Consider the following 18,184-nt stretch of genomic DNA (forward strand, 5'->3'; position numbering starts at 1 on the left):
ACTTTGTAGTGAGTCGGGAGATTTTGGTTGGGGTGGAGGGGGCAGAGTATGCGGGGATAGTTATCTCGGACCATGCACCCCACTGGCTGGATATTCAGTTCAGTACGGGGCGAGAGCAGAGGCCGGGGTGGAGGTTTGACTCAGGGTTGTTGGCGGATGGAGGTTTTTGTGATAAAGTGCGTTTGGCGATTCGGGATTATGTGGAGTTCAATCAGAATGGGGAGGTGTCGGCGGGCGTTTTTTGGGAAGCACTGAAGGTAGTGGTCCGGGGAGAAATTATCTCATTTACGGTTCGTGCAAATAAGGAAAAGAGGGCGGAACATGACCGTCTAGTGAGCGAGATAGTGAAAATGAAAATGAAATGAAAATCGCTTATTGTCACAAGTAGGCTGCAAATGAAGTTACTGTGAAAAGCCCCTAGTCGCCACATTCCGGCGCCTGTTCAGGAAGGCTGGTACAGGAATTGAACCGTGCTGCTGGCCTGCCTTGGTTTGCTTTAAAAGCCAGCTATTTAGCCCTGTGCTAAACCAGCCCCGTAGCTAGTGGAGGTGGACAGGGAATATTCAGGGGTGCCCACTGTGGAGGGATTGGCGAGAAGGAAAACGTTGCAGGGGCAATTTGACAGGCTGACAACGGGGAGGGCGGTAGGGCAAGAGGTGTGCAATACGAGTATGGGGAGAAGGCGAGCCGCATGCTGTCGCACCAGCTGTGGAGGCAGGCTGCATCCAGGGAAATATTGAAGATCCGGACTGGAGCTGGGGATGTGGTATCAGAGTCAGGGAAGATAAATGAGGCATTTAGAGAGTATTACAGGGACTTTATGAGGCAGACCGAGGAGGGGGACATGGGGTGGTTTCTGGATGAGCTGGAATTTCCCCAGGTGGAGGAAGCAAAGAGGCAGGTGTTGGAGGAGCCTCTGGGGCTGAGGGTAGTATCAGGGGTATGAAATTGGGGAAGGCCCCTGGGCCGGATGGGTACCCGGCAGAATTTTATAAGGAATTAGCGGTGGACCTGGCACCACATCTGTTGGGGCGTTTAATGAAGCACTGGAGAAGGGGGAGTTGCCGGAGACGATGAAGCAGGCAGTAATCACACTAATCCCCAAAAAAGGGAAGGATCCGGTGGAATGTGGGTCCTATAGACCCATATCACTATTGGACATGGATGTGAAAGAATTGGCTAAGTTGTTGGCGCGGGGGATGGAGGATTGTGTCCCGGGGGTGGTTGCAGAAGATTAAACAGGCTTCGTGAAGGGCAGGCAGCTCGCGAGTAATATAAGCGGCTGTTGAATGTGGTGATGAATCCGTCGAGAGCTCTAGTGCCGGAGGTGGTGGTGGCCATGGACGCGGAGAAAGCATTTGATTGGGTGAAGTGGCGGTAGTGTTCGAAGGTTTGGGCCGAGATTTGTGTCATGGGTGCGGTTGCTGTATGTGGCGCCAAGAGCGAGGGTGAGGACGAATGATATGAGCTCACGAAGCTTTGACTTACACAGGGGTACGAGGCAGGGGTGCCTGCTGTCGCCTCTGCTGTTTGCGCTGGCCATAGAGCCACTGGCGATGGGGGAGCATCGGGTGTCGCTCTATGCCGATGACCTCTTGCTGTATGTTTCGGATCCGTTTGAGAGTATGGGAAGGATTATGGGCCTGTTGGGGAGGTTTGGAGGGTTCACGGGATACAAGCTGAATGTAGGGAAAAGCAAGGTATTCCCGGTGAATGAGCTGGCACAGCGGGCTAATGTAGGGGGGATGCTATTTACGTTGCGAGGGATCGGTTTAGGTACTTTCGGATTCAGGTAGCGAGGGAATGGACGGGGCTCTATAAGTGGAACTTAACGAAGCTGGTGGAGGAGGCCAGGGAGGATCTTAAGAGGTGGGATACACTGCACTTAATGTTGGGGGGGGGGGGAGAGTCCAAGTGGTGAAAATGAATATTCTGCCGAGGTTCTTGTTTATCTTTCAGGCGCTCCCGCTCTTTATACCAAAGGCCTTTTTCCGGAAAGTGGATACAATCATCTCTGACTTTGTATGGGCGGGGAAGGTGCCGAGGGTGGGGAGGACCCTGCTGCAGAGGCAGCAGGGAGGTTTGGCATGGCCAAACTTGCTTCATTATTATTGGGCGGCGAATGTGGACAAGGTGCGGCGGTGGTGGGAAGGAGAAGGGCAGAGTGGGTTAGGATGTAGGAGTAATCTTGTAAGGGGTCTAGTTTGAGGGCTGTGGTGATGGCAGCATTGCCAATGGCTCTGAGTAGGTATTCAGGGAGCCCAGTGGTGCAGTCCACATTGAAGATATGGAATCAGCTGAGGAGGCATTTTAGGGTGGAAGGGAATGTCGGTGCTAACGCCGCTGTGCGAGAATCATGGGTTTGAGCCGGGGGCGGATGGATAGTGTATACAGGAGACGGAGGGAAGTGGGGCAGATCAAGGAGAGGGATTTGTATTTGGAGGAAGGGTTCGCCAGTCTGGAGGAGCTAAGGGAGAGGGTAGAGCTGCCGATGGGTAGTGAATTCGGGTATCTACAGGTTAGGGACTTTGCACGAAAGCTCTGGAAGGGGTTCCCTAGATTGCCGGCATACACCCTGCTGGAGCGACTGCTGCTTCTGGATATGGAAGGGAAGAATTGGGGATATATATAAGTAGTTTGCACTGAGTGCTGAATTTGGTGCATTTGAGTGCAATAGTGAGAGTTTGGTGACTGAGGGAGTATAAGGGTTCATTTTTATCTAAAGTCTAGTCTTTTATTTAGTTAATTAACTTAAAAGTTGCGGTTTGGTTTAGAAGAAGGTGAATTTTCAATCAGCTTTAAACAAAGGTTCTACTTGTAGGTACTTGCAGCTGGAGCTTGTTAACTGGATTAGGCCAGTTTTCAGAGGCTAAATTCACAGTATAAAAGTGATCCACCTACAGTGCAGGCTTTGTTTGCACTGAGTGCTGAATTTGGTGCATTTGAGTGCTATAGTGAGAGTTTGGTGACTGAGGGAGTAAGGTGCTCCTTTCATTTATTTCCTACATTTCTGCAAAGAGCGAAAAGGGAGCCAGGAGTTTACAGCGAGTGCAACTGACTGGGAGCAGAGTCGGAGGGCGGAGGTCCAGTTGGTCCACAGGGCAGCTATATTCTGTAAGGTAAGAAGGGATGGAGGCTAGGCCAGTTGCATGCTCCTCCTGTAGGATGTGGGTAGTGAGGGATACCATCGGTGTCCCCGCTGGCTATACCTGTGGGAAGTGCATCCAACTCCAGCTCCTCAGAGACCGTGTTAGGGAACTGGAGCTGGATGAACTTCGGAACATCTGGGAGGCAGAGGGGGTTATAGAGAAGAGTTATAGGGAGGTAGCCACACCCAAGGTACAGGACAAGAGTAGCTGGGTTACAGTCAGGGGAAAGAAAACAAACCGGCAGACAGTGCAGGGATCTCTCGTGGCCGTTCCCCTTCAAAACAAGTATACCGTTTTGGATGCTGTTGGGGGGCATGACCTACCGGGGGGAAGGCCCTAGCGGCCAGGTCTCTGGCACTGAGTCTGGCTCTCGGGCTCAGAAGGGAAGGGGGGAGAATAGAAAAGCAATAGTAATCGGAGATTCAATGGTTAGGGGAATAGATAGGAGATTCTGTGGTTGCGAGCGAGACTCCTGGAAGGTATGTTGCCTCCCGGATGCCAGGGATGTCTCTGATCGTGCCTTCAGGATCCTTTATTGGGAGGGGGAGCAGCCAGAAGTCGTGCACATTGGTACCAATGACGTAGGTAGGAAAAGGGGTGTGGAGGTAGTAAACGAGTTCAGGGAGTTAGGCTGGAAGTTAAAAGCCAGGACAGACAGAGTTGTCATCTCTGGTTTGTTGCCGGTGCCACGTGATAGCGAGGCTAGGAATAGGGAGAGAGTGCAGTTGAACACGTGGCTGCAGGAATGGTGTAGGAGGGAGGGCTTCCGGTATTTGGATAATTGGAGCGCATTCTGGGGAAGGTGGCACCTGTACAAGCAGGACGGGTTGCATCTGAACCAGAGGGGCACCAATATCCTGGGAGGGAGGCTTTCTAGTATTCTTCGGGAGGGTTTAAACTAATTTGGCTGGGGAATGGGAACTGGATTTGTAGTCCAGGAACTAAGGTAGCCGATATTCAGCACACCAAAGCATGTAGTGAGGCAGTGGGGAAGGGAACATTGACAAAGGAGAGTACTTGCAGGCACGGAGATGGGTTGAAGTGTGTATGCTTCAACACAAGGAGCATCAGGAATAAGGTGGGTGAACTTAAGGCATAGATCGGTACTTGGGACTACGATGTGGTGGCCATCACGGAAACTTGGATAGAAGAGGGGCAGAAATGGTTGTTGGAGGTCACTGGTTAGAGATGTTTCAGTAAGATTAGGGAGGGTGGTAAAAGAGGTGGGGGGGGGGTGGCATTGTTAATTAGAGATAGTATAACAGCTGCAGAAAGGCAGTTCGAGGAGCATCTGCCTACTGAGGTAGTCTGGGTTGAAGTCAGAAATAGGAAAGGAGCAGTCACCTTGTTGGGAGTTTTCTATAGGCCCCCCAATAGTAGCAGAGATGTGGAGGAACAGATTTTGGAAAGGTGCACAAGTCAGAGGGTAGTAGACATGGGTGACTTCAACTTCCCAAACATTGAGTGGAAACTCTTTAGATCAAATAGTTTGGATGGGGTGGTGTTTGTGCAGTGTGTCCAGGAAGTTTTTCTAACACAGTATGTAGATTGTCCGACCAGAGGGGAGGTCATATTGGATTTGGTACTTGGTAATGAACCAGGGCAAGTGATAGATTTGTTAGTGGGGGAGCATTTTGGAGATAGTGACCACAATTCTGTGACTTTCACTTTAGTAATGGAGAGGGATAGGTGCGTGCAACAGGGCAAGGTTTACAATTGGGGGAAGGGTAAATACGATGTTGTCAGACAAGAATTGAAGTGCATAAGTTGGGAACATAGGCTGTCAGGGAAGGACACAAGTGAAATGTGGAACTTGTTCAAGGAACAGGTACTACGTGTCTTTGATATGTATGTCCCTGTCAGGCAGGGAAGAGATGGTCGAGTGAGGGAATCATGGTTGACGAGAGGTTGAATGTCTTGTTAAGAGGAAGAAGGAGACTTATGTAAGGCTGAGGAAACAAGGTTTCAGCTGGAGGGATACAAGATAGCCAGGGGGGAACTGAAGAAAGGGATTAGGAGAGCTAAGAGAGGGCATGAACAATCTTTGGCGGGTAGGATCAAGGAAAACCCCAAGGCCTTTTACACATATGTGAGAAATATGAGAATGACTAGAGCGAGGGTAGGTCCGATCAAGGACAGTAACGGGAGATTGTGTATTGAGTCTGAAGAGATAGGAGAGGTCTTGAATGAGTACTTTTCTTCAGTATTTACAAATGAGAGGGGCCATATTGTTGGAGAGGACAGTGTGAAACAGACTGGTAAGCTCGAGGAAATACTTGTTAGGAAGGTAGATGTGTAGGGCATTTTGAAAAACTTGAGGATAGACAAGTTCCCCGGGCCTGACGGGATATATCCAAGGATTCTATGGGAAGCAAGAGATGAAATTGCAGAGCCGTTGGCAATGATCTTTTCGTCCTCACTGTCAACAGGGATTGTACCAGGAGATTGGAGAGTGGCGAATGTCGTGCCCCTGTTCAAAAAAGGGAATAGGGATAACCCTAGGAATTACAGGCCAGTTAGTCTTACTTCGGTGGTAGGCAAAGTAATGGAAAGGGTACTGAGGGATAGGATTTCTGAGCATCTGGAAAGACACTGCTTGATTAGGGATAGTCAGCACGGATTTGTGAGGGGTAGGTCTTGCCGTACAAGTCTTATTGAATTCTTTGAGGAGGTGACCAAGCATGTGGATGAAGGTAAAGCAGTGGATGTAGTGTACATGGATTTTAGTAAGGCATTTGATAAGGTTCCCCATAGTAGGCTTATGCAGAAAGTAAGGAGGCATGGGATAGTGGGAAATTTGGCCAGTTGGATAACAAGCTGGCTACCCGATAGAAGTCAGAGTGGTGGTGGATGGCAAATATTCAGCCTGGATCCCAGTTACCAGTGGCGTACCGCAGGGATCAGTTCTGGGTCCTCTGCTGTTTGTGATTTTCATTAATGACTTGGATGAGGGAGTTGAAGAGTGGGTCAGTAAATTTGCAGACGATACGAAGATTGGTGGAGTTGTGGATAGTGAGGAGGGCTGTTGTCGGCTGCAAAGAGACATAGATAGGATGCAGAGCTGGGCTGAGAAGTGGCAGATGGAGTTTAACCCTGAAAAGTGTGAGGTTGTCCATTTTGGAAGGACAAATATGATTGCTGAATACGGGGTTAACGGTAGGGTTCTTAGCAATGTGGAGGAGCAGAGAGATCTTGGGGTCTATGTTCATACATCTTTGAAAGTTGCCACTCAAGTGGATAGAGCTGTGAAGAAGGCCTATGTTGTGCTAGCGTTCATTAGCAGAGGGATTGAATTTAAGAGCCGTGAGGTGATGATGCAGCTGTACAAAACCTTGGTGAGGCTACATTTGGAGTACTGTGTGCAGTTCTGGTCGTCTCATTTTAGGAAGGATGTGGAAGCTTTGGAAAAGATGCAAAGGAGATTTACCAGGATGTAGCCTGGAATGGAGAGTAGGTCTTACGAGGAAAGGTTGAGGGTGCTAGGCCTTTTCTCATTAGAACGGAGAAGGATGAGGGGCGACTTGATAGAGGTTTATAAGATGATCAGGGGAATAGATAGAGTAGACAGTCAGAGACTTTTTCCCCGGGTGGAACAAACCATTACAAGGGGACATAAATTTAAGGTGAATGGTGGAAGATACAGGGGGGATGTCAGAGGTAGGTTCTTTACCCAGAGAGTAGTGGGGGCATGGAATGCACTGCCTGTGGAAGTAGTTGAGTCGGAAACATTAGGGACCTTCAAGCAGCTATTGGATAGGTACATGGATCACGGTAGAATGATATAGTGTAGATTAATTTGTTCTTAAGGGCAGCACGGTAGCATTGTGGATAGCGCAATTGCTTCACAGCTCCGGGGTCCCAGTTTCGATTCCGGCTTGGGTCACTGTCTGTGCGGAGTCTGCACATCCTCCCCGTGTGTGCGTGGGTTTCCTCCGGGTGCTCCGGTTTCCTCCCGCGGTCCGGAGATGTGCAGGCTGGGTGGATTGGCCGTGGTGAATTGCCCTTCGTGTCCAAAATTGCCCTTAGTGTTGGGTGGGGTTGCTGGGTTCTGGGGATGGGGTGGAGGTGGCGACCTTGGGTAGGGTGCTCTTTCCAAGAGCCGGTGCAGACTCGATGGGCCGAATGGCCTCCTGCACTGTAAATTCTATGATAATCTATGATTAATCTAGGACAAAGGTTTGGCACAACATCGTGGGCCGAAGGGCCTGTTCTGTGCTGTATTTTTCTATGTTCTATGGTTGGGGTAGCAGGGAGGCGAGCGGGTGGTGAAGATCAAGGAGAAATGGGAAGCGGAATTGGGAATGGAGATCAATTGGGGACTATGAAGTGAGGCACTGCGAAAGGTAAACGGGACCTCCCCTTGTACAAGGATGAGCCTGGTACAGTTTAAGGTGGTGCACAGGATGCATATGACTAGGGCGAGAATGAGTGGGGTTTTTCAGGGGGTAGCAGATGAGTGTGAGAGGTGTGGGTGGGGGCCAGCGAATCATGAGCACATGTTTTGGGGTTGTGAAAAATTGGGAAGATTCTGGGCGGGAGTGTTCGCGGTCTTAGCCAGGATAGTGGAGGAGGGAGTGGACCCGGACCCTTTGGTGGCGATATTTGGGGTTTCAGAGAAGCCGGAGCTCATGTAGAGGAGGAAGGCTGATGTCTTGGCCTTCGCCTCTCTGATTGCACGGTGACGAATTTTGCTGGAGTGGCGGTCGGCATCGCCACCGGGTATAGCAGCATGGTTGGGTGACCTGTATGACTTCCTGCGGTTAGAGTATGAATTAAGGGGCTTAGCAGGGGAGTTTGAGAAAAGGTGGGGGATGTTTGTGACCGTGTTTGAGGAGCTGTTCGTCACGGGTGTGGGGGTTGGGTGATGGCGAGGGGGGGGGCGGGTGAAAAAGGAGAAAAATCTGTACAAACTGTATAGTTGATTGTCGGGAAGAATGTTTCCCGGGGTGTTTATTTGCTGTAACCTACTTTGATACAAATTTGAATAAAATGCGTTTATTAAAAAAAACCTTTGCAATGCCGTTCTGTATTAAATACTTGCTAAGTGCATACGTGAAGGTCCAAACCAGTGCCACTCAGCAATGTGCTAACAGGTAGAAAGAAAAATTAGGTTTTAAAGAAAGGTTTTTCTTTATTTCAAATATTAGGTCTCTCAAATATCTTGATCATCCTAAACACCTCAGTTACATTAATTCTAATTGCTAGAGAAAACCAGTTTATGCAATCTGCCCTCATAATTTAACACTGTAAGCCAGATTGATTTGACATCTCTATTGTGCCTGTTCCAAGGTAAATACACCCTTTGAGATGTGTCCGTAATTGAAAGCAGTTCTGGATTCTGACCAAGGATCTGTGCAAATGAAACCGAATTTCCTCTTTGTATTCTTCTCCATAGTACATTTTGTTTTGCTTTGTCATTTATGCACAAGAAACCTAAATCCCTTTGCTTCTTCACAGTTCCTAGTGCCTCATTTAGAAAATAAGGGTATCCAATATGTTGTGTGGCCAGTTCCTTTGTCATTAAAGTAGTCCTTCCTTTAAAGCCCATTCACTTTATTCATGCTGGCCTGTGATGACCTACTAGTCGAATCAAATTTTCTAACTCGTAATCTTTGGATAAAGAAAGCTAATTCTGCTCTTAAATGTAATGTTCCTCCTTTCCCTCACAAACAGTGGAGTAAAATACCGCACTCTATTAGATTTCACCTGAAGTTGTTTCCAGTAACAATTTTAGTTTGACTTCTTGTGTAACCATCTACATTTGTTGAAATAGTTGATGAGAATCAATAGCAAGGATATAAATGAACTGCTAACTTGTTCACAGGCTTTCCTATTATCAAAGGCTAGTGGATATTGTACCTGAGAACTTTGCAGCCCTATTGCCAGCAAATCCACTGTGTATATACAAGTACGGTGATGAGAGCAACAGTAAGTAATGAACATGATTTCAGTGACTTCTGTCATACAGGAATATTGAGAACTGAATTTTACCTGTTCAATGCATTGGTTTAACAATTGTACTTAAGAAAGTAAGCTGCTTTGGAGGTTTAGACAAGTGAGCATTTTTACTTCATAACTTGTGAAATTGGTCTTTAACACTGATGTAGTTCAACTTTGATCTGATTCTTGAGAAATCATGTTTAGATGAAGGAAGAGTTAAATATGGAACTCAGTGAAAATACAGTGAGAAACAAATTACTATTACACTCTGACGTTATGACACAATTTTGTGTTCTGCAGTATTTCAAAGGTGTTCAATCTCGCTGGCTCTTTTTCTCACTCTCATGCTTGCTACACATGCTCTACTTTGCAAATGTGCGCGTGCAGCCACTTGTATGCGCTATGAATAACAGCAGTCCTTTGTCCTGTCTTGTGCATTCATCAAGCCCTTTTACATGTATACCCCTTCTCACGTTTGCCGTGTGCATATGGACATGTACATTTGGACCCGCTCTTCTCGTACTTTCTCACATTTATGGGAATCAGTGAGCCAAACATTTTCTACTTTGCAAGGGGGTGGGGTGGGGGGGCAAAAAGTTACCAAATGATATTTAACAATTTGACATAAGCTCTTGAGCCGACATAACATTATTTTTGTTGCTGCTTTAGGTTCTCTACCTGGCTATGCTGTGGCTGTTAGTGTATGCAGTGCTATTAAAAACAAAGCAAGTAATGATGAAATCCTGAGCATATTAAAAGACCTCCCAAATCCTAACCAAGAGGATGACGATGATGGTAAGGAATTATTTTAATTGTGGTGGGAAAGCTACCCGAGATCATTGACAAAGCCAAAATTAAAAGCATGGGTTAATAAGGGACATCCAGGACAGATTTGTTAAAGGCTAGTGTGATTAATTAAGTTCTTTGAAGTAACAGAAACATTTATGAAGGTAGTGTAATAGATGTGTATATGGACTTCCAAAAGGCACTTTGTAACAGACTGTTCCAGAACTTAGAGGCATATGATATCAAAGGGATTGAGGTAACATCAGTGTGCAATTGGCCAAAGGATAAGAGCCACGGTGTAGTGAGAACAGACCTTTTTCTGGACCTGCCATATAAATGCCATGTAAAGAGCAGGTCAGAGCCACAGTGTAGTGGAAACGGACCCTTTTATGACTGGAAAGAAGTTTTGATAGACTGAATAAGGAGACACGGTTTCCTCATTCTATGTTCATAAGATACAGGAGCAGAATTAGGCCATTCGGCTCATCGAGTCTGCTCCGCCGTTCTAGCATGGTTGATATGTTCCTCATCTGCAACCTACAATGTTACAGAACAAGAGCTGGATTGCGAAATCAGTCAGAGCATCTCCTCCCTACAACACATGGCCTGGGGGCAGGAGTTGGCAATTTAGCCTCCCGAGCCTAAACACCTTCAATGTGATCATGACTGATCCCATTCTGGCCTCAACTCCACTGTCCTGTCCGTTCTCCATAACCCTTCAACCCATTACCAATTAAAAATCTGTCTAACTCCTCCTTAAATTTACTCGTTGTCCCAGCATCCACCACACTCTGGGGTAGCAAATTCCACAGATTCCCAACCCTTTGGGAGAAGTAGTTTCTCCTCAAATCTGTTTTAAATTTGCTACCTCTTATTCCAAGATTATGACCTCTCATTTTAGAATGCCCCACAAGAGGAAGCATCAGCTCCACGTCTACTTTATCCATACCTTTTAGCATCTTGTATACTCAATTAGATCTCCCCTCATTCTTGTAAAAGTCTAGAGAGTATAGACCTAAACTGTTCAATCTCTCCTCATACGACAAACCCCATATCTTTGGAATCAATCTAGTGAACCTCCTCTGAACTGCCTCCAATGCCACTACATCTTTCCTCAAATAAGGGGACCAACCTGTGCACAATACTCCAGGTGTAGATTTGCCAATGCCTTGTTTCGTTGCAACAACACTTCCTTATCTTTATACTCGATCCCTTTTGCTATAAATGCCAACATTCCATTTGCTTTCCTATGATCCTATAATTCTCATCCATTCGGTTAATATCGTTGTCAGAATTGTTGAATCTGTCATCTTAACCCGGAGAATGCTGCTGAAATCAAATGATTGACTTGCTTGAGCTACGCTGTTTCAGATGAAGGGTTCAGCTTTAATCCCCTGAAGATTGACGTTTTTGTACAGACTTTACTTCACCTGGCTGCCAAGTCCTTCAGCCATTCATTCAGTGCTTTGGCAAAGTAAGTGTCTTCCTTTTCCATGAACAAATTGCAATTAGATGTTTACGTATCACTTTGCTTATTAGCCCTGTGACTAACAGACTAAGGGATATGGGCCAAATGCAGGCAAGTGGGACTAGCTTTGTGATGGAAACTGGGTGGCATGGACCAGCTGGGCTGAAGGGCCTGTTTCCATGCTGTAAACATTAATGACTAACTCAATGAATAAAGAGTTTTTTTCATTCTGATGCATGAAAGTATAGGATTTTGCTCTCCCTGCTTCATTGGTCTTTGCAGTTAACCCACATTCTGATGGACTGATGAATAATCCAGTGAGCAGGGTAATTGGTGTTCTTCATCAGTTAAAGTTTTAAACAGACCAACTTTAATTTTGTCATTGATCAATTTTGAGCATTTGCCCCTGTGCATGAGCGTGAGCTATTGTATTCGTGCTCATTTATGGTGGTCCCCTGTAAATAGATTAAGATTGGCATCAGTGATTCTCCACATTTAGTTGCTTATTTTACCTTCAAAGGAACATTGACTGCACATCAGCCACTCCACCAAAGGGGGAGAACAATATCCAGGGCAGGGCCATCCAGACAGCTCTAACACCTTTTTCATTCCTGGAAAGAAGAGGCGGTGGCATAGTGGTATTGTAGCTGGACTAGTAATTCAGAGACCCATGGTATTGATCTGGGGACCCGGTTCGAATCCCATCACAACAGGTGGTGGAATTTAATCTCAATAAAATATCTGGATCTAATGATGACCATGAAACCATTGTCGATTGTCCTGAAAACCCATCTGACTCACAAATGTCCTTTAGGGGAGGAAGTCTGTCGTCCTTACCTGGTCTGGCCTACACATTACTCCAGACCCACAGCAATGTGGTTGACTCTTAAATTCCCTCTGAAATGGCTTAGCAAGCCACTCCATTATATTCAACCACTACAAAAACACAAAAGGAATTAAACTGGATGGACCACCGAGCATTGACCCAGGCACCGGAAACGACAAACGCAACCCTGTCGACCCTGCAACGTCCTACTTACTAATATCTGGGGGCTTTTGCCAAAGTTGGAGAGCTGTCTCACAGACTAGTCAAACAACAGCCTGACATAGTCAAACACACAGAATCATAACTTACAATGTCCCTGACACCTCTCTCACCATTCCTGGGTATGTCCTGACTCACTGGCAGAGGACGTGGCACAGTGATATACAGTCTGGAGGGAGTTGCCTTGGAAGTCCTCAACATCGACTCTGGATCCTGTGAAGTCTCATGGCTTTAGGTTAAACATGGGCAAGGAAACCTGCTGATTACCATGACCCATCCGCAATCATCTGATTAATCAGTACTGCTCTGTGTTGAACCTTGGAGGAAGCACTGAGGGTGGCAAGGGAGCAGAATATATTCTGGGTGGGGGACTTCAATGTCCATCACTAAGAGCGGCTCAGTAGTACCACCACAGACCGAGGTGGCCAGGTCCTAAAGGACATAGCTGCTAGAGTGGGACTGCAACAGGTGGTGAGGGAACCAACGAGAGGGAAAAACATTCTTGAACACATCCTCACTAACCTGCCTGCTGCAGATACATCTGTCCATGACCGAATCGGTAGAAGTGACCATTCCTTTGTGACAGGAAATGTCCTTGTGGAGGTAAAGTCCCGTCTTCACATTGGGGATATCCTCCATTGTGTTGCACGGCACTACCACTGTGCTAAATGGGAAAGATTTTGAATAGATCTAGCAATTGAAGACTGGATATCCATGAGGTAGTGTGAACCATCAGCAGCAGAATTGTACTCCACCATAATCTGCAACCTCATGGCTTGGCGTATCCCCCACTCTACCATTACCACCAAGCCAGGGGATCAATCCTGGTTCAATGAAGAGTGCAGGACAGCATGCAATACTAAATAGCGTTAAGCAATTCCACAACAAATGCATCAGATCTAAGCTCTGCACTCCTGCCATATCCAGCCATGAATGGTGGTGGACAATTAAATAACTCACTGGAGGAGGAGGCTCCAAGAATATCCCCATTCTCAATGATGGAAGAGCCCAGCACATCTGTGCAAAGGCATTTGCAACAATTTTCAGCCAGAAGTGCCGAGTGGATGATCCATCTTGGTCTGCTCCCAAATCCTCCGCATCACAGATGCCAGTCTTCAGCCAATATAATTCACTCCATGTGATATCAAAAACGGCTGAAGGCACAGGAAACTGTAATGGCTATGGGCCCTGACAATATTCTGCCAATAGTACTGAAAATGTGTGCTCCAGAACATGCCGCGCCCCCAGCCAAGTTATTCCATTGCAGCTACAACACTGGCATCTACCCGGCAATGTGAAAAATTGCCCAGGTGTATCTTGTACACAAGAAACAGGACAAATCCAACTCAGCCAGTCTACTCTCCATCAGCAAAGTGATGGAAGCAGTCATCAACAGTGCTATCAAGCGACACTTACTCAGCAATAACCTGCTCAGGAACACTCAATGTGGATTCTGCCAGGGTCACTCAGCTCCTGACCTCATTACAGCCTTGGTTCAAACATGGACAAAAGAGCTGAATGCCAGAGGTGAGGTGAGAGTGACTGCCCGTGTCATTAAGGCAGCATTTGATCCAGTATGGCATCAAGGAGCCCTAGCTAAACTGGAATCGGGGAAAACAAGCGGCTGGTTGGAGTCATACCTGACACAATGGAAGATGGTTGCGGTGGTTGGAGGTCAATCATCTTAGCTCCAGGACATCACTGCAGGAGTTCCCCAGGGTAGTGTCCTAGGCCCAACCATCTTCAGCTGCTTCATCAACAACCTCCCTTTCATCATAAGGTCAGAAGTGGGGATGCTCGCAGATGACTGCACAATGTTCAGCACCATTCGCGACTCCTCAGATATTGAAGCAGTCTATGTTCAAATGCATCAAGACCTGGACAATATCCAGGCTTGGGTTGACAAGTGGCAAGTTACATTCGCACCACACAAATGTCGAGCAATGACCATCTCCTCCAAGAGAGGATCTAACTATCGTCCCATGACATTCAATGCCATTACCATCGCTAAATCCCCCCACTGTCAACATCCTGGGGGTTACCATTGATCAGAAACTGAACTGGACTAGCCACGTTAATACTGTGGCTACCAGAGCAGGTCAAAGGCTAGGAATCCTACGGTGAATAACTCACCTGAATCCCCAAAGCCTGTCCACCATCAACAAGGCACAGGCCAGTAGTGTAATGGAATACTCTTCACTTGCCTGGATGAGTGCAGCTCCAAATCACTCCAGGAGCTCGACATCAACCAGGACAAAGCAGCCCACTTGATCCCTCCACCACCGACGAACAGTTGCAGCCGTGTGTACCATCTACAAGATGTACTGCAGGAACTCGCCAAGATTCCTTAGGCACCATCTTCTAACCCCGCAACCACTACCATCTTGAAGGACAAGAGCAGCAGATACCTGGGAACCCCACCACCTGGAGGTTTCCTCCAAGTCACTCACCACCCTGACCTGGAAATATATTGCCGTTCCTTCAGTGTCGCTGGGTCAAAATCCTGAAACTCCCTCCCTAACAGCACTGAGGATGTACCTACACCTCAAAGACTGCAGAGGTTCAAAAAGGCAACTCGCCACCATCGTCTGAAGGGAAATAAATGTTAGCCTAACCAGAGACACCCACATCCCATAAATGAATAATAATTTTTTAAAAACGATAACAAAGGGAATGAAGGAGATCAATTGGAGGGCTGCTTTTCTAATTGGAGGGCTGTGACCAGTGGTGTTCCACAGGGATCAGTGCTGGGACCTTTGCTCTTTGTAGTATATATAAATGATTTGGAGGAAAATGTAACTGGTCTGATTAGTAAGTTTGCAGACGACACAAAGGTTGGTGGAATTGCGGATAGCGATGAGGACTGTCTGAGGATACAGCAGGATTTAGATTGTCTGGAGACTTGGGCGGAGAGATGGCAGATGGAGTTTAACCTGGACAAATGTGAGGTAATGCATTTTGGAAGGGCTAATGCAGGTAGGGAATATACAGTGAATGGTAGAACCCTCAAGAGTATTGAAAGTCAAAGAGATCTAGGAGTACAGGTCCACAGATCACTGAAAGGGGCTACACAGGTGGAGAAGGTAGTCAAGAAGGCATACGGCATGCTTGCCTTCATTGGCCGGGGCATTGAGTATAAGAATTGGCAAGTCATGTTGCAGCTGTATAGAACCTTAGTTAGGCCACACTTGGAGTATAGTGTTCAATTCTGGTCGCCACACTACCAGAAGGATGTGGAGGCTTTAGAGAGGGTGCAGAAGAGATTTACCAGAATGTTGCCTGGTATGGAGGGCATAAGCTATGAGGAGCGATTGAATAAACTCGGTTTGTTCTCACTGGAACGAAGGAGGTTGAGGGGCGACCTGATAGAGGTATACAAAATTATGAGGGGCATAGACAGAGTGGATAGTCAGAGGCTTTTCCCCAGGGTAGAGGGGTCAATTACTAGGGGGCATAGGTTTAAGGTGAGAGGGGCAAAGTTTAGAGTAGATGTACGAGGCAAGTTTTTTACGCAGAGGGTAGTGGGTGCCTGGAACTCACTACCGGAGGAGGTAGTGGAGGCAGGGACGATAGGGACATTTAAGGGGCATCTTGACAAATATATGAATAGGATGGGAATAGAAGGATACGGACCCAGGAAGTGTAGAAGATTGTAGTTTAGTCGGGCAGTATGGTCGGCACGGGCTTGGAGGGCCGAAGGGCCTGTTCCTGTGCTGTACATTTCTTTGTTCTTTGTTCTTTGTTTGTTCTTGAAATGGAGGGGAGAGAGTGTGTCTCTGTCCAGAGTCTAAATAATGCTATAAAGCTGTCCATTTTCAAGCCTACTTTTCAATGATGTATCTTTTCATATTTGTTTACACCGCTTTCACCAGTTGATTTTCTCTTGTAGGTTTCATGAGATTTTTAAGACTTTGGCTGAAGGTGATGAGGGCAAACTACATGTGCTAAGAGTTATGTTTGATGTTTGGAAGTGTCATCCTCAGGTAATGGTTGTTCTTTCTCTTCTGTCAAATAACATCTGTTTCGAGTGTAAATTGAAAGCAAAACATATCCTATTTTATCATTTCTCCTTCCAATTTAAAATGGTCCAAATTTCCTTCTCTTCACTGAAATGGGGAGCTGCATTTGAAGGGAGTGGCTTTGAACTGGACTGCGACATGGTCTGATCCACACTCCCTTCAGTTGCAACCCCTTGCTGGGAGTGTGAAATCAATTAATTAAGCCTCCGATGTCACATTACTGATCTGATTTTAAAAACTACATTTTCTTGATATTCTGCAGATGATGGCCATGTTGGTTGATAAAATGATCAGAACACAGATTGTAGACTGCGCAGCAGTAGCGAACTGGATCTTCTCTTCAGAAATGGCACATGATTTCACTAGGTAATCTGTATAAACATTTGGGACCACAATATTCTAATAAATTAGGGTTGCAGGTTTGCAACTGATTGGAACTAACTTTACTGTGGCACTTTAGGTTGTATGTCTGGGAGATTCTTCACTCCACCATCCGAAAAATGAACAAGCATGTGCAGAAGGTTCAAAGGGAGCTTGAAGGGACTAAAGACAAACTGGATAAACAACACAAAAGAGTAAGTTTGTTTTTGCTAAATCAACTGAATATAGGTTACAATAGAAACAGAAAATGCAGGAATACTCAGCAGGTCTAGCAGCATCTGTGGAGAGAGAAACTGAGTCAGTATTTTGAGTTACTGGCCTTTCATCAGAAATCGGCCTTTCATCAGAAATCGACCTGACATGTCAACTCTTGTTTCTCTCCACTGTGTGCTGAGTATTTCCAGCATTTTCTGTTTTCATTCAGATTTCCAGCACCTGCAGTATTTTATTATTGGTATTGGGTATTAGAATAAGGCAGGTTGTAGAGAATATTTTCAAAGCAAGTACTAATCCGCTTTCCAATTTAAAGAAAATAAAGACCTCTCCCTTCCTGCATCACTATTGTTAGGTTGTGAGCCTTTTAAATCTTAGGGCTGCCTGCCTTCTGTATTGAAGATGGTGCTTTGCAGTGGCATGGACCTTGAACCATAAATGCCAACACCAAGAGGTTCTGATTCCCCATTCTTTGAGTCTTCAAGTACAACCATTAGCCCTTACAGTAGAGCTGTTGCTGATGAGCATTAAACCGTATCCTGGTACTTGCAAAACAAATCTGATTTCAATTTGGTTTGTCATAAATATGTCACAGCAGTTTTGTTGTGTGCCTTGTAACTTTTGTTTTGACTAACCATGTTTTTCACTTTCACATAGTTACTCTATTTGCTCATCCCTCTTGCATGACTCACATTTAGGTGGACCTAAAATTCTCCCCGAATTTAAAATGTTTTAAAATCACATTGTAAATGTTTACCCGCCACTATATTTCCTTATTAAGGAATATTGCACTGGTGGGTTCACTTTAAAGGACATCTTTATAACAAAGGCATAGTTATTTCAAAACCAAGTCATGTCCCTCACCCCCGTGCTGGCACAGCTGGAACCCCTTCTTCTGCTCTCAACTTGCTACTCTGGTGTTTCCAGGATTTGTATTGTGCTTGGGCTGCTGTGGAATGTACACTATTTTTAAAAAGTGCTGGGAGCAGGAACGAATATGTGGTCTGATGGACACCTCGCTGTTAAACACATTGTTACCCTTAACCAGTCCATTACAGCAAGGCTGTATAGTGTGTTTGTGCATTGCTTACAGATATTTCATGTTCTTTAAGATATGTTTAGCAATAAAACTGCAAACCTGTTTATAAAAACAGTTGGTGAACTGGGTGCCAGGCATGAATAC

General features: G+C 46.1%; 1 protein-coding gene across 1 annotated transcript in view; it reads left to right on the forward strand.

Annotated features, from left to right (window-relative positions):
- The window catches only part of LOC140429671 (nuclear cap-binding protein subunit 1), a 134,962-nt gene that overhangs the window by 101,103 nt on the left and 15,675 nt on the right, over positions 1 to 18,184 (forward strand). Inside the window, exons 15-20 of the mRNA XM_072516959.1 lie at positions 8,974 to 9,077; positions 9,759 to 9,884; positions 11,247 to 11,349; positions 16,278 to 16,371; positions 16,670 to 16,773; positions 16,868 to 16,982. Coding sequence (XP_072373060.1) covers positions 8,974 to 9,077; positions 9,759 to 9,884; positions 11,247 to 11,349; positions 16,278 to 16,371; positions 16,670 to 16,773; positions 16,868 to 16,982 — 646 coding nt within the window. The remainder of the gene's footprint in view (positions 1 to 8,973; positions 9,078 to 9,758; positions 9,885 to 11,246; positions 11,350 to 16,277; positions 16,372 to 16,669; positions 16,774 to 16,867; positions 16,983 to 18,184) is intronic.

This window comes from Scyliorhinus torazame, chromosome 9 (genome assembly GCF_047496885.1).
Source record: "Scyliorhinus torazame isolate Kashiwa2021f chromosome 9, sScyTor2.1, whole genome shotgun sequence".
Lineage (NCBI taxonomy): Eukaryota > Metazoa > Chordata > Chondrichthyes > Carcharhiniformes > Scyliorhinidae > Scyliorhinus > Scyliorhinus torazame.